This window comes from Sceloporus occidentalis, unplaced genomic scaffold (genome assembly GCF_023333645.1).
Source record: "Sceloporus occidentalis isolate IW3139 unplaced genomic scaffold, rSceOcc1.0.p SCAF_7, whole genome shotgun sequence".
NCBI lineage: Eukaryota > Metazoa > Chordata > Lepidosauria > Squamata > Phrynosomatidae > Sceloporus > Sceloporus occidentalis.
Window position 1 is genome coordinate 44,098,699 of NW_028316987.1, and position 15,681 is coordinate 44,114,379.

The 15,681-nt window shown below is 41.9% G+C and overlaps 2 protein-coding genes and 1 non-coding gene across 4 annotated transcripts in view; 2 read left to right on the forward strand and 1 right to left on the reverse strand.

Moving 5' to 3' along the window:
* The window catches only part of SACM1L (SAC1 like phosphatidylinositide phosphatase), a 36,472-nt gene extending 30,001 nt beyond the window's left edge, over window positions 1–6,471 (reverse strand). The window contains exon 1 of the mRNA XM_089532779.1: window positions 6,370–6,471. Within this exon, the coding sequence (XP_089388905.1) occupies window positions 6,370–6,407 (38 nt within the window). The 5' untranslated portion in view covers window positions 6,408–6,471. The remainder of the gene's footprint in view (window positions 1–6,369) is intronic.
* A 312-nt stretch (window positions 6,472–6,783) lies between these two features.
* SNRPD1 (small nuclear ribonucleoprotein D1 polypeptide) lies at window positions 6,784–15,646 on the forward strand. 2 transcript variants are annotated; one of them, XM_089532781.1, is made up of 4 exons: window positions 6,784–6,839; window positions 12,681–12,757; window positions 13,291–13,482; window positions 15,467–15,646. In XM_089532781.1, the coding sequence occupies exons 1-4, from the start codon at window positions 6,802–6,804 to the stop codon at window positions 15,541–15,543; spliced, it is 384 nt and encodes a 127-aa protein (XP_089388907.1). In that variant the 5' UTR covers window positions 6,784–6,801; the 3' UTR covers window positions 15,544–15,646. The 2 variants fall into 2 exon arrangements, with proteins under 2 accessions (XP_089388907.1, XP_089388908.1); XM_089532782.1 differs by lacking the exon at window positions 6,784–6,839 and adding an exon at window positions 9,900–10,069.
* TRNAR-ACG (transfer RNA arginine (anticodon ACG)) lies at window positions 6,788–6,860 on the forward strand. The gene has a single exon. It is a non-coding gene; the product is annotated as a tRNA-Arg (tRNA).
* Window positions 15,647–15,681: the final 35 nt, after the last annotated feature.

Consider the following 15,681-nt stretch of genomic DNA (forward strand, 5'->3'; position numbering starts at 1 on the left):
AGCATATTTTAAAATTCACATTCTTTTCATGCTGCTCTTTATTCCGAAAAACACACACAAAGAGTACAAAGCAAGGCAAAAATTACAAGGCCAAGTAAGAAAGCACTAAAATAAATTTACATCACTGCCTCTTCACAAGTCTTACGGTAGCAAAACATACCAAGAGCTTTGCTAAGATATTTATAGAAAGAAGAAACAGAATTGTTTGGAGGGCCTTCTAAATTCACCTCATATTGCTATCAATTTCTTAGGTGCAATAGTGTATATAATTGTCTTCAAGTTGTCAAAATGTGCTAAACCTTCTATTCATCCATATATATATTTCACATGTGCATCACATCGCCATTGCAAACAATGGGACTTGAGGTCACACAAATTTTATTATGTGGGGGGGATGTCCAAAATGAGACCCTACATATACCAAGAGCTGTCTGTGCACATCTAACATCAGTCTGGCTGCTGCATTTTGCACAAACTGCAGCTTTCAAACACTTTTCAAGGGCAGCCTCACATATTACAGTAGTCTAATCAAGAGATAACTAAGCCATGTACCACTGTGGCAAGATCTGCCCTCCCTAAGAAAGAGAAAGCTGACACACCAGCTGAAGCTGGGCAAATGCTCCGGACCACTTCATCAGCCTAGCCTTCCAAGAACACCCCCAAGTAACAAAACTAATTTTTCAGGGCAAAAGAAAGGTGGGATATAAGTGAATAAAATAAAATAAATGAAGCCCAAAGCTCCATATGACCTCTCCCAAAAGCTTCATGTAGATGTTGGAAAGCATAGGGGACAGCTTTGACCTCTGCGGAATCCTACAGGCTCAGGATCAACAGTCCCCAACTACCACCCTTTGTGAATGTTCAGCCATGAAAGACCAGAACCACTGCAAAGCAATGCCCTCAAATCCCATATTAACCAAACAGCCCAGAAGGATACCTTGATCAATGCTATCAAATGCTGTTGAAAGATCCAGGAGGGCCATCAGGGAGTCACTCCCACTGTCCAACTCCCAGTGTAGACCATTCACTAAGATGACCAAAGATGTTTCTGTCCCATAACCAGGCCTGAATCCTGATTAGAATGGCTCCAAGTAATCCATTTCATCCAAGAAAGCCTGGAGCTGTGTTGCCACTACTCGCTCTAGCACCTTACTTAGGAAGAAGAGATTATAGGTGTCTGATAGTTACCTAGGGGAGGTGGATGAAATGCTTCGAAATGCTTTCAAAGAAGAATTTACAACCTCCACCACCCCAAGGGCCAGTCTTCCTCTGGAAGTTTTAATTAGCCAGGATGAACATGGGTTTAACACACAAGTGATTGCCCTCATGTTGAACAACCTGAAAACTGCACAAGTACTTGCCTCAGTTAGCTCCCTAGATTCTACCTTCTCTACCTCTACCTTCTCAATAGGTGCTCTGTTATTTAGAGAGTAAACATGCTGTTCTGGCATAGGCTTGTTCTGCTTTCCATTCAATCTGGATTCTTTAGAGAAAGTGGTCCTTTGCTGTGGCCCTAGGCTAAGAATCCTTCCCTTCATGCCAAGAAGTGTGTGCCTCCAGCAAGATGCCTGCTTGAACAATACCTGCAGCTGGGAGGAGCCAAACACAGTCTCTGCAACCCAGGTGTCTTCAGTTTCAGCTTCCCTCCAGACAGAGCAACCAAGTCTCCTCAGGTCCTCTAGCAAGATGCCTGCCTTAACCATACCTACTTCCTATATGAAGTCCTACTGCCACCTGCAGAGTTGCTGATGCTATTGGAAACAATCATTGCCAAGTTAAAACCCACGCTACCCCTCCAGATGGGAAGCAATTTTTGAAGCAACTTAGGAAGGTGACCATGGCAAAGGGTCTTTCCTTCCCCAGCTGTGGCTTCTCTTGGAGCTGGACTCTTTGTCGCGAGCGTCCTTTCCTTCTCCTTTACCACACTCACCCTTAGCTGAGTCTCTCATGCAACGTACCTCTCATCCTTCTTCATTCTCCCAGGATCACCTGCAGCAGGACAGCCAGGCTGCAAACCAACAGAACCAACCACCCAGCCTGCCATAAGAGTGACTACATTGGTCTTGCAGCTGCTGCGACCTGAACTGGTGATAGTGGTTGCAGTGTCAGTGTCTTTCACAGTCATGGGTTTGATCTGCTAACCTTGCTACTCTAGTAGCAAAACAGATAATCACACTCAAGTTAACAACAATTATATTATGGTCTCAATAACTGCAGAGAAAAAAAGCCAGCAATTCTAGCAAACTGGAAAATGGCTAGAAGATTATAAAGTGCAACAAATACTCTACGCTGTATCTTTATTTCTACATGCATCTGAGGAAGTAGAGTGAAGTCTACGAAAGCTCATGCTACCAACTTCTTTATTTCAGTTAGGGCTGAAACATGGCCCTGAAGGAGCAGCTTGATGACGCCCTTTTGATCGCCGCATTGGGGCCACAGAAACCACATGATGTGGCCCCAATCTGGTGTTTTTCCAGCCCAAAAAGAAGTGGTACAATCCCACTTGTTTTTGCGCCAGAAAAAAGCCACATTTTCCGCCACCAAAGCAGCTTTTCAGTGCTCCCTGTGGCACGCAACATCACCAGACCACCAAAAAGCTGCCCCCATGTGGGTAGCGGGGCAGCATAATGCTGGCTTTGGGGCATGTTGTCCATACGCCACACCCCACGCCGCCAGGAAGCCGGCATATTTTGCTGATCTATACCAGCCGTTACTCTCATAGGAGCTACAAGATCTCTCTACATCTTTATTTCTGAGTTTTTAAAAAAGGGTATTGGCCTGTTACAGACTGCCAAAATAAAGCTGCTTCGGGTCTCTTTGGAGGTATGCTATTTAAATGATGCATGGGTCCTAAGAGTCCGGAGGTCGCGCCAAAGCCACACTCCATTCCTAAGCACTGGAGGGCAGCTTTGGTGCAGCTTCTGGATTCTTAGGATGCATGCATCATTTAAACAGCATACCTCCAAAGAGACCCGAAGCAGCTTTATTTTGGCAGTCTGTAACAGGCCCTTGTACCTGCTACACTGTTTGAGAAGCAGATCTACTGGTGATGCTTCATACATACAAAGGTTTTAAAAAGTTAAATAGGATCAGTTATTTGCATTACTTATACCAGAATCATTAGTATACTGCTCAGTTTACACTGGCCTGTTACAGACAGCCAAAATAAAGCTGCTTCGAGTCACAGTGGAAGTATGGTGTTTGAATGATGCATGTGTCGTAAGAGTCCAGAAGCCACACCAAAGCCACGCTCCAGTCCTTAGGGCTGGAGCATGGCTTTGGTGCGACTTCTGGACTCTTAGGATGCATGCATCATTGAAACACCATACCTCCACTGTGACTCGAAGCAGCTTTATTTTGGCTGTCTGTAACAGGCCACTGAACTGTTTAATCTAAGTTCTCACTGTCTTGAAGGTAGAACATTCCATTCCAAGATTATTGCACAGCGTCATTTGAGCATGGTTTGAGAAACTGGAAACAGAGTTGTAGAACAAGGCAAGAAGAGCACAATGGAGATCTTTCTTAAGGAAGATACAGTTGGCAAACGATACTGCAACAGTAAAGTCGCCTTCTGGTTTTGGCTTTATCCCAGAGTAAAAATATAACAGCCAACAAAAAAGTGGTTTCACCTGTTGCCGGGAATCTAAGTACAGATTTGCATGCTTTCCCCCATTTGAAATTGCGAAACATACTAAATTACACACTGATTAATTCCACAGTGTTAATTTCTAGCACTTGTGGAAATTACATTTTTGCCACCACACAAGTATCTAATTCTTTCAGCAATTCAGTGGAAGATAAGAGAACGAAGAAGATATATTTCGAGCACTTGTGAAATTCGTTTGGTCATCCATTATTAAACAGATTGAAGACTGTGTGGTAAACAGTATCACTACCTCTGATAACGTAAATGCTAACTAGGCACTTCTGAGTGTGCTTATCTGGAGGCTAACTCCACAAATTACATTTGACAGCTCTGTGTAAATACGTTTAAAATGAGATGGTGAATTTTCTCTCTGAGCAACAGGAAGGACAGATGTTTACAAAACCTCTTCATGATATGTCCTCAGTCATCTTTCTCCTGAAAATGCTTATGCTCCCTCCTCTTGACATTTCCAACACTTCTGCCCTAACTTTTAGTTTAGGCTATTTTTATTTATTTGCTAAACTACTTTAACCCACCCTGCATCTTTTATTAACATCAAATACTATTAAAACAGTAAAATATAATTTAAGAACGAGAACACCAAAAGCACACCTTCAAAAACAAGAAGAGCAGCAGGCTTTTCCTACAGGCTTCAGTACTGAACAGAATACAATCCTTCTTGCTCTTTAATTCCATTATAAATACTGGAATGACTACAGAAAGCATTGGCGCAAGTTGTCCTACTTTTCATAAACTATAGAAAAAGCATAATTTGTGACACTTTATAATAGGACTTCCCCACCCTGGTGCCTTCCATATGAGTTACACAGAAGTTCTCACCATCCTCAGTTAAGTCTCCTTGCTGGGGAAGATGGGACTTGTAACCCAACACAAGGTCAGGATGATGAACTATCAACGTAGGACACAGGCTGTTTCCTATGAGACCACTCCATGAAGGTGAGGAAAAGTTACACTGGGAGAGGAAGGCCGGGGAAGAAACACTCTTACAGACCCCACCTAAAAAAAACACTACGACATGGCACCACAAATAACTGGTTACGCATTACTCCCTCGTTACATTTATACCCAACCTTTCCTCCGCTGAGCATTTCTTCTCCTTGCGAAACCAATAATAATCATCACCATCATCGCCACTGAATTTATTTATAATGACCTTTTCACCAAAGGGAAGAACATCAGACATGCATGGTCAGGAAAGAAACAACAAAGCACAATACTACAGTATACTAAAATACAGTTACCCCTCCACATTCCTAGGTTTGGCTGTTGGGGCTCTGCAGCTGCTGCTTAACAAAGTCGACCGCATCACTCTCCCTCCTCTCCAGCTTCCCTCCCAAATAGTCAAAAGCAACACAGAGAGACATGTATATATATATGTGTGTGTGTGTGTGTATGAATGTGTGTGTGTTGCTTTTGACTGGATGGGAGAGATGCTGAAGAGGAAGGGGAGTGAAGAGGTCGACCTTGTGTATGTATAATATGTGTATTTTACATATATGCATGTGTTGTATATGTGTCATATAAGTTTCACACATGTGTGTTTTACATATATGTTATAGATGTATCAGGTGTTTTATATGTATGTTTTACATATACAGTATGTATATATATATGTGTGTGTATGTGCTTTATACATGTGTTTTATATATGTGTGTGTTATATATAATGTTACACACACATATGTCATTGTGTGTTTTATATGTGTGTGTTTTACATGTCATATATGCTATATATATGTGCTATATTACATATATGTGTTACATATATATGTTACCCATATGCCATATATATGTGCTTCATACACGTGTTTTATGTATGTGTGTTTTACATATCTATGTATGTCATATATATAGTATGCCATATATGTGTGTTATATATGGTACATATATGCCTTATACATGTGTTTTATGTATGTGCATTTTACATATACATGAATGGTATATATGTATGGTATATATATGTGTGTGTGCTTTATATATGTGTGTTTTACATAAATGTTATATATATGCTATATACATGTTACAAAGGTTACATATATGCCATATATGTGTTTTTATATACACTGTATGTGTGTGTCATATGTTTTATATGCATGTGTGTTTTATATAATGCTATATATATATATATATGCATGTGTTTTACATATACATGTTACATACATATGTTATACATATGATATATATGTGTGTGTATTTCACATATACATGTTACATCTATGCCTCATAGATATGTGTTTTATACACACACATAGGAAGATGGAAGCAGTGGAGGAAGGTAGGAAGCAGGGCCCAGGAAAGAGAGAGATGCCTGGGAGTCAGGGTTCAAATCCCGGCTGGAGCACAAGCACCCACTGGGGGTGGGGACCTTGGCCAAGCCACACTCTCTCAGCCTCAGAGGACAGCCGTCCAAAGAAGCAGACTCATCAGGAGTGCCTAGCAGGCATGCACTTTATCCTCTGGCTGCATGGCAGGTGCATAAGGAGCCCTGGTGGCGCAGGGGTTAAATGCCTCCACTGCAGCCACTCGCTCGCAGACCACAAGGTTGTGGGTTCAATCCCAGCCAGGGGCTCAGGGTCGGCTCAGCCCGGCATCCCTCTGCAGGTGGCTAAAATGAGGACCCATTGTAAGCCGCTTAGGGAGTGCTTAAGTGCACTGAGGAAGCGGTATAGAGATGCCCTTTCCCTTCACTTGGAGCGTACTCACAGCTTCAGGTTCTCGTAGGCTGCCCCTGCCGCCGCCATCTCCGCTCCTAGAATGCCTCTTTCTTCCTCCTCCTCACCTGACACACTGAGGAGGCCCTGACGACTACGGCGTCTCGCTCAGGACAAAACTAAGCGGAAAGCATTTCCCGGAAACGGCTTCCTCTTACTAGGGACGCTGGGATTGGCGGAGCCGGCGATGACTGGTGGGCAGGACCTCTGGATTGTGACGTCACTACGAACGCCTCATAGAAGCCCGGCCGGGATTGGCCGCCTCGAAGGGGCTCTTTTCATAATGTTCGGAGGGCGTTGATTGGCTGGGCTGGACGAGAATGCCCCGCCCCCTGAGTGTGTTTCTAACCAGTTAGAATTGAGGACGGATGGAATTTAGAACGCGGCTGAGAAGGAAGGTTTGTCAGGCAGGGCCAGTGGCGCAATGGATAACGCGTCTGACTACGGATCAGAAGATTCTAGGTTCGACTCCTGGCTGGCTCGGCTCAGACCTTTTTTAATATAAATTGATTTAAAATAATTAATGATGCCTCACTAGATCCCATAATTAAATATAGCCGCCTGGCTCTTCCTGTGGATGCATAAATGTTATTATTTATTGTTTATCACATTCAAGTCTCTAAAGCTTTTCTAAACAACAAAAAGAACCTCATTAAGTAGGTGCTTTGCCATTGCCTTCCTCTGAGGCTGAGAGAGTGTGACTTGGCCCCAAGGTCATTTCTCATGAAGTTTTCTTGGAGGTTTCTTCAGAGGACATTTGTGATTGCCATCTTCTGAGGCTGAGAGAGTGTGACTTGCCCAAAATCAGGTGTCATAAGGTTTCCTTGGTAAGTTTCTTCAGAGGGGTTTGCAATGGTCATCCTCTGAGGCTGAGAGAGTGTGACTTGACTCCAAAGTCACTTATTATGAGTTTCCTTGGCAAGTTTCTTCAGAGGTGTGTTTGTAATGGCCATCCTCTAAGGCTGAGAGAGTGTGACTTGCCCCCAGAGTCACCTGTCATAAGGTTTCCTTGGTAAGTTTCTTCAGAGGGCTTGCCATTGCCTTCTTCTGAGGCTGAGAGAGTGTGACTTGGCCCCAAAGTCACTTACTATGAGTTTTCTTGGCAAGTCTTTTCAGAAAGGGCTTGCCATTGCCTTTGCCTGAAGCTGAGAGAGTGTGACCTGCCCCCAAGGCCACCCAGGGGTTTGAAAATCACGTTGTTGTTGTTGTTGTTGTTGTTGTTGTGTGCCTTCAAGTTATTTCTGACGTACGGCAACCCTAATGCGAACCTATGATAGGGCTTCCTTGGCAAGTCTCCTCAGAGGGGTTTGCCATGGCCATCCTCTGAGGCTGAGAGAGTGTGGCTTTCCCAAGGCCTCCCAATGGGTTTCCATACCTTTTTGCAATCATACCACATTGTCTTAATTTTCTACGGTTCTGGTATTTGTAACTGTTTTAATACGTACTGTTTTCAAGCACTTTTGCTTTTCATATTGCATTTCATTCTTTTAGTGAGTGATGTGTTTTAATACTATACTAGTTTAATTCTCTTTTTAATGTCCACTTTTGTATATTTTTAATTGGCAAGCGGCTTTGTATCCCAATTTTGGGGGGAAAGTGGGATATAAGTAAATTATTATTAATATTATACTTTATTTATATAGCGCTGTAGATTTACACACAGCATAATATTATATTATCTAATAATATTATTAAATATAATAATAATAATACCTGATCAGGATTCAAACCCTGTTCCTAAGAGGCATAGTCCAAACCACTATAACGCACTGGTTCAGGTTTCTAGATTGGACCCTGACTCTCTTCCTGTTTATAATAATAATAATAAATGTTTATTTATAAACCGCTTTTCCAATGATCAAAGCGGTGTACATGTCGTTAATCAAACAGTAAAAACAGTAAAAAGAGTCTACATCATAAAATACATATTAAAATAGAATTAAATTCAAACGACAGTAAAAACATCAGATAAAAAACTGTTAAAAACATAGCAATCCATTAAAACCAAACTGCAAAAACAATAGAGGAGGTAGAATCTTAGATGGAATTGGGAGGGTAGGCTTGTTGAAAGAGATAAGTCTTTAAAGCCTTCTTGAAGGCTTCCACCGTTCCACTGTGGCGGATATCTTCAGGAAAAAATGCAAGTTATTTTGCCTCTAAATCAGGATAAATAAGGATTAATCTTTTAAACCACTTGGGGAAAATAAATATGTGGGGTCAGGAAGGGTCAAGTATGTTCTTGTCCTCTTTTGTAGTTAGGACATCAGGTCACCCAGTTTCCGGCTGCACAAAATATGCCCAACTGCATGTAATAATAATGTCTGAATTAAACCTTTTCCCCAGAGTACGGTTTGTAACAGGAATATTTTCTTACTGTTTACATGCTACAGGCATGGAAACCGACTGAAGGGCCTCAGGCAAGTCACACTCTCTCAGCTCAGAAGAAGGTACTGGCACTGAACAAATCTTGCCATGAAAAGCTTATGACCGTGTTTGCCTTTGGGTCTCCATAAACTGGAAACCATTTGCAGGTTTGCAACAACAAACACCTCCGCTGACAACATTGACACTGCTTTTATTAAGTGTCATCATGGCTCAACGGTGCGGTGTTCTGTGGGCCCAAACAGACAGGCCGAAATAAAGCTGCTTCGGGTCACTTTGGAGGTATGCTGTTTAAATGACACACCCATTTTAAGAGGCCAGAAGCTGTACCAAAGCCATGCCCCAGTCCTTAGGACTATAGCATGGCTTTGGTGCAGCTTCTGGCCTTTTAGGACGCATGCATCCTTTTGTGTCGTGTCTTCTTAGATTGTAAGCCTGAGGGCAGGGAACTGTCTAACTAAAAGATTGTATGTACAGCGCTGTGTAAATTTACAGCGCTTTATAAATAAAAGTTAATAATAATAATAATAATAATAATAATAATGCAGCATTTAAACAGCATACCTCCAAAGTGACCCGAAGCAGCTTTATTTTGGCCTGTCTGTTCAGGCCCTGTGTTGTGTAGTTTGTTGTGGCACCAGAGGCCAGGGTGGTGTAGTGGTTTGGACTATGACTTTGGAGACCAGTGTTTTTGCATCCCAGCTTGGCCATGTAAACCCACTGGGTGAGTTTAGGCATGTCACATCCTCTCAGCTTCACAGGATCATAGAATCCCAGTTGGAAGAGACCCCAAGAAGTGCCATCTATTCCAACCCCATTCTGCCATGCAGGAACTCTCCATCAAAGCATCCCTATTGACAGGTGGCCATTTGACCTCTATTTTAAAGGACTGTTGCAATGCATAGGAGGCTAATTGTACAGGCTTTATATTTATATTGATTCGATATAAGCGCTGTGTACACTTAGAAATAAGCTATAATAATAAAGAAGCTCTAAAGAAAGAGACCTAGGGGCCATCATCACAAGGCAGAAACTAAAGTCAGCGATGAACCTCCCAGTCGGCAGGTGGCGCCCAAGAGCGCAGTCCCAGTTTTCCACTCGCCGGAAGGAACGAGAGGAAGAGGGACAGCGGAGGGGGCGGGGCTTCCGGTCGCTCCTCTGCCTCGCGCGCTCGCCGTCGTCGTAGCAGCGCTTTCCCCCTCTCTCTCTGCCAGCAACGGACGCGGCCTAGTTTCCGGTTCGGAGCCTGGTTGTTATTTTCGTGGCTTCTTCCTCCTCCTCTCTCTCTCTGCCGCCATGAAGCTAGTGAGGTAAGAAGAGGAGGAGAAGGAGGAGGCTCCTCGTTGGCTCTTAGCTTCATAGGATGTGGGCTTCTTTGCCTCCAGCCTCCATTTTGTGTCTTGGAAGGGGACCCCATTGCTCTCTCCAGGCTGCAATCCACACAAAAGGAAGCAGACCTTGGTTTTGCCATTGGATACAATGGGACCTTGGTATCCATTGGGCTTCAGGAGCCCCGCTCCCTTCCCATGAACCATAATATATATATATATATGTATGTGTGTATATACATACACAATTATTATTATTATTATTATTAAGATTTCGTAGGTATTCAAGTGCTATTAAATACAATGGCATAGTGTTGTTGTTTTTTGTTGTTGTTTTAAATGATGCCCCTCTTATAAAATGGCAAAACCAAGGCTTGCTTTTGGGAATCTTACCTGTCTTAAAGGTGTTTTCAAACCGTGGGTGGTTGACTCTGTGGGTGATAAAAAGAGTCTGTGGATGTGGAAGGCTGGCTGTCCTTTGTCAGCTGGAGGATTCAAAGGCATGGCCTTGTTAGTATGGAAAACCACTAGGCTATAAAGGGGCCTTGCGCAGTGCAAAATGGAGGGGATTCAAGGGGGGAAACGGAGGGCGTGACCCAATAAAAGCCCAAAACACTCATAGAAAGGTAAACCCATGCTCCTTAGTCAAAGTGGAAGATGTTCAGGATGAATGGAGGATGTGACACAATGAAGGCTAGAAACACACACACACACACATATATATAGTATACTTATTAGTCATGCTTAAAATGGAGGTCATTTTGGTATTTCACTGGACAAAAGGTTGAAATGGAGGACACGACCTGGAAAAGGAGGACACGAGACGAACGGAAAGAAAGAAGTAAAGAGTGTGGCGAAGTGGTTTGAGCGTTGGACTGTGACACTGGAGACTAGGGCTTGAATCTCTGCTCCGCCATGTAAACTAACTGGGTGGCCTTGGGCTAGTCACACTCTCTCAGCCTCAGGATGGCGAAGACAAGCCCCTTATGGAGAAACATGCCAAGAAAATCCCAGGATAGGTTCACTTTAGGGCCGCCATAAGCCAGAAACAACTTGAAGGCACACAACAACAACAAGAAGAAGCAAAGAAAAAGAGTTTCCTTGAAGCTTTTCATTAGCTGCATAGAAGAGGCTATCTTTGCAGTTGCAGATTGTTACATGAAGTGCTAAAACTGCACTAATTGAAGAACCACTTCTAGATATTTAGCCTTTGCCTCCGGTCATGTTTATGTTGTTTTAATAAACGAAATAATAGTGATAGGCCAACCTTAGGCCAGGATGTGGTTCCTTTCTGGATGTCGATCCATCTGTTGAATCTGGAAGTGTTTGCAGGTGAAGGCCTGCTGCAGTTAAACATTCTCCTATCAGCTGCCCTGTTGAAAGGATTCAAGGAGAAGGAAGGAGATGAGAGTAACACATGTCCAGCTTCTTTGCCAGCCAGACATTTGTCCTCCCCATTTAGAGCCACTAGCTACCTATAGGAAGGATCCTGAACGGCTATTGATATTTATTTGTTTTATTTTTATGTCTTTTAAATGTATTATTTCACTTGTAATGCTTTCCAAGGCAGTTGACAACAATTAAATCCACCTAATGAGGACAGCTGGTTAGGAGTTGTCTCATTATAACAATTAAAACCACCCAATGAGGACAGTGGGCTAGGAGCCTTGATACAAAGCCCTTTCACTGCTTATTGCTAATAGTAATAAGTGGCCATTCGTACTTGCTTTTAACTGGTGTCGATTTGTATGCTTGTTTATACTATCCTGTAAGTGGATGTTAATCCAGGGCTTCTGAAGAACTGCTTTGTCCTTTGCAGAAAAGATAATTATTCCATGATAACAGTTGGGCAGTTTTCCCCATATAAGCATAACATTCCAGATCCAGTTCTTGTCCTGATTTGACCACTCTTGTATACTGTGAACAATCTTGTTGTGCAGAGCCAGACTGGATATTTATCATTTGATACTAGCATTTAGTGTTTTATATTGTAATCCTCAGTCATTGATTATTTTTTAAAAACAACTTGTCCGAGTTCACATTGTGCCTTGCTTTGTTCACATAACATTTTGACGAAGGAGGTATATGAATTGCACAAATGTGCACAGTTATGTGGTTAAGGTTTTTCCCAGCTGGAAGATAGTCTGGTGGGAAAGCCTTCACACATTCATTTCTGTCTCTTATGTAGGAGCCACAATCTTAGTCCGTGAAATTGATAGAACTGGAATACATTTTGAAAGAATCCAGAGATTTGCAATGGAGGATATAAATTAAGGCATGGCTCTTACACTTGGATATAAATCTTGCAGTAAGGTTTAAATTTTTCTACGCTCGCAATAACAAGCCTCTAGATGCCTTTAACCTGACAAGATTTCTCTTCAGAAGTTAAATACACCATTGATGTTCTTACAGACTTTCATGAATATATGTCTTATCTTTTCTCACAGAATGACACACTCTTTCCATATTGGCTGATTCAAACCCTGATCTCCAGAGTTGTAGTCCCACATTCAAATGACTACACCACACTGCTTGTGTATTATATTGCATTATATTCAAGATGAAAATACTATTTTTTAATTGTAAATTGCAGGTTTCTTATGAAACTAAGTCATGAAACTGTAACCATTGAACTGAAGAACGGGACCCAAGTTCATGGAACCATCACAGGTATGGGAGTCTTCTCAAAATATACTAACATTTCTTTTTCAGTAGCAGTTTTGTCATCTCAGAAATGTAATATTTGTTTCTGGATAAAGCTTGGAGGTAACCTTTTTCTGAGTAGCTGTTGCATAAAGAATTCCAAGAACGTTGTAAGTTTGGGATTAAAAAGGCCACCCTGCAGAGTTTAATTGGGATTTGAATCTAGCCTTCCCTTGTTGCACTCCAGTGCTTTTAAGCACATATCATGCAGGCCATCTGCACATCAGTTTTCTCTGGATCACTGTTTGCCTGTTTGGTGTGTCATAGAATTAACTTAGCTCAGTTAAACATCAGATAGGCAAAGTGCCATATGATTAGCAGCACTTTCTCCACAATTATGTTGGATGCCTGAACATGTAGGATGCTACTTTTCCCTTCTCCGTGCAAATAATAGTAGTGTTCATTATTGGGACTCTCAAATTGGAAAATATAAGCAAATGGCAATATAAAACTATTAAATATCTGCATGCATAGAAAGCTTTCTGGTTTTTGTTTTTCAGGAGTGGATGTCAGTATGAATACACATCTGAAAGCTGTGAAAATGACCCTGAAAAACAGAGAACCTGTCCAGCTGGAAACTTTGAGTATTCGAGGCAATAATATTAGGTATTTCATTCTGCCAGACAGCTTGCCGCTGGATACCCTCTTGGTGGATGTTGAACCAAAAGTCAAATCCAAGAAAAGGGAGGCAGGTTAGTAACTTCATCTCAGTCTACCAAGGGTAGATATTTTTGCAATATATGTGAGCATTTGAACTTGTCTTCCATAAGCATATTTGCTTACATCATTTATTCTTATACATATGACAGCACCTTTTTTAAAATTCTTTCTTTATATTAACCTGAAATGTGTTCATTTTTCTCCATATTGGAAAAGTAATGGTTGGAAGGGTGCTTGTTTGCTTTTTTCCCCAATCAATTTGACATTTGATGTAGTTTTTCTTTTTAAAAAAATCACAATCATTTCCTCCACCTGTTCCTTTACAACTAACAGTTATCTTATTTTTTTAATAACTTCTGTAGTTCTCAAAGGTATAGCTGTATTAGCCTGAAAAATTAGTGTGCAATGGGATCTTGTAGCACTTCTGAGATTGACTAAAAGAAAGAAGATGGTAGCATGGCCTTACATAGACTCAAGTCTACGAAAGCTCATGCTATCAGACATCCTTCTTTCAGCTAGTCTCAAAGGTTCTGTAAGATCCCTTTGTACACTTTTGTAGTTCTGTTACTCACTAGGCAGCGTAGCACTGGATTTGGTGGTCACATCCTGCCTATCCTTCTGGTCACAAACTAATGTTTCAACAATGTCATGCTGTTTGTTCATTTCTTAAATTTTGAAAAGTAGTGTAATAGCCGAACGCTTTAATAATGCAGCATATAAATGTTTCACACTTACAGAGTGCTTATGTTTCTCATTTCTATTCATTACTACTGTTGTTTCCAATTTCTTCATTAGAAATCCTAGGGCCTATATACACGGGCAGGATAACATGGGCCAACCCCATGATATCCTGTCCGCAGTTCTGACCTGTTTCTGTCCCTAGGCCAGCATAGCAATGGTCGGGTGTTCACAAGCCTGGCTCCTGTCACACTGTGGAGTCACCACAGTCATGTCCCCTGGGAAGGCCCCCACTGCAGCCTGTAAAAGTGGTAATGGGGAGTCTTCCTACAGCCACATGGTCAGGTGCTCCCTTTGAATGTCACAGGCTGGGACTAGGGCATTCAGAGCAGATGCAAGAGTTATGGCACAAAGCAGGTTTGTGGTCTGCCGGCTGTCACAGTGGAGATTCCAGGAAATTCCACTGCAAATAGCCAATCTTTTTAAACCATAAGGGCCTTTGGGGGTTTGGTCAGACCAGAACTACTAGATCGACATCTGGACTGGCTGATCCTGGCTTGGGGCCATTGGCTTGCATCCTCCATACAGGACTATGCCAGGCTGGGGGGGGGGGGGGGGGACATCGCCTATTGGCCCATGTGTTTAGCCTCTTAATACCTTTTATTAAATCAAGCCATCTTATTTAGTTCAAATTCCAAAAGAACGGTCTTTTTTATGGTGCAAAGGTCAAGTTAAATATGGGCCAGAGAGCCAGTTGCTTGCTTTCCTCGTGTTACCTTTTTAAATGTTTGGAGCAGAGGAGTTCTGACTTCCTTCGTGAACTGTTTTAAGGCAGAATTGTAATTCCTTACTTGTAGGCAAGAGCCTTAAAAGATCATTATGCTCTGTTTTTGCCTGTGAAGGAGATCCTAGTGCTGGGGACACACTGGGGAATTAAGCTGTTGTGGAATCTGTCCTAGTGGATTTTACAGGCTTTATACCTACTTAGCAAATTTCACTGGGTTTTGACCTAGACTACATGAAGCAAAAGTAACCTGTTTACTTGTGATCCATCTCACTGCACTAGCAGGCCCCTTCCCCATTCCTTAATATATTGTATTTCTGTCTCATGTTGACAAAGGAATGATGGTTGGATACTATTTAGCAGCTAACTTACTATAGAGAACCTTTGTTACTAAAAATGTTGTGTTGAATATGTAGTGAAAACTTAGTTTTAAAGTGAAAAGAAAATATAAATGAAGTTTTAAATAGAAAATACTAGTTCCAGACCACGGTGAAACCTTTACATGCCACTATTTCATGTTTATTTCAAGGAATTTGTATTTCTTTTTTGTACAGTTGCAGGAAGAGGCCGTGGCAGAGGACGCGGCAGAGGTAGAGGACGTGGTCGAGGAAGAGGAGGGCCAAGGCGATAATTTCTTTATAGCTGCTTTAAAAAAAAAAGCCACACAACTTCAACTATTTTTTGTACAGGTTTTGTTTATTATCAGTTTTTAATAAACCAGTGTGAAAATGTTTTGTCAGTTGCACATGCATCTCATGAAAACTCTGTA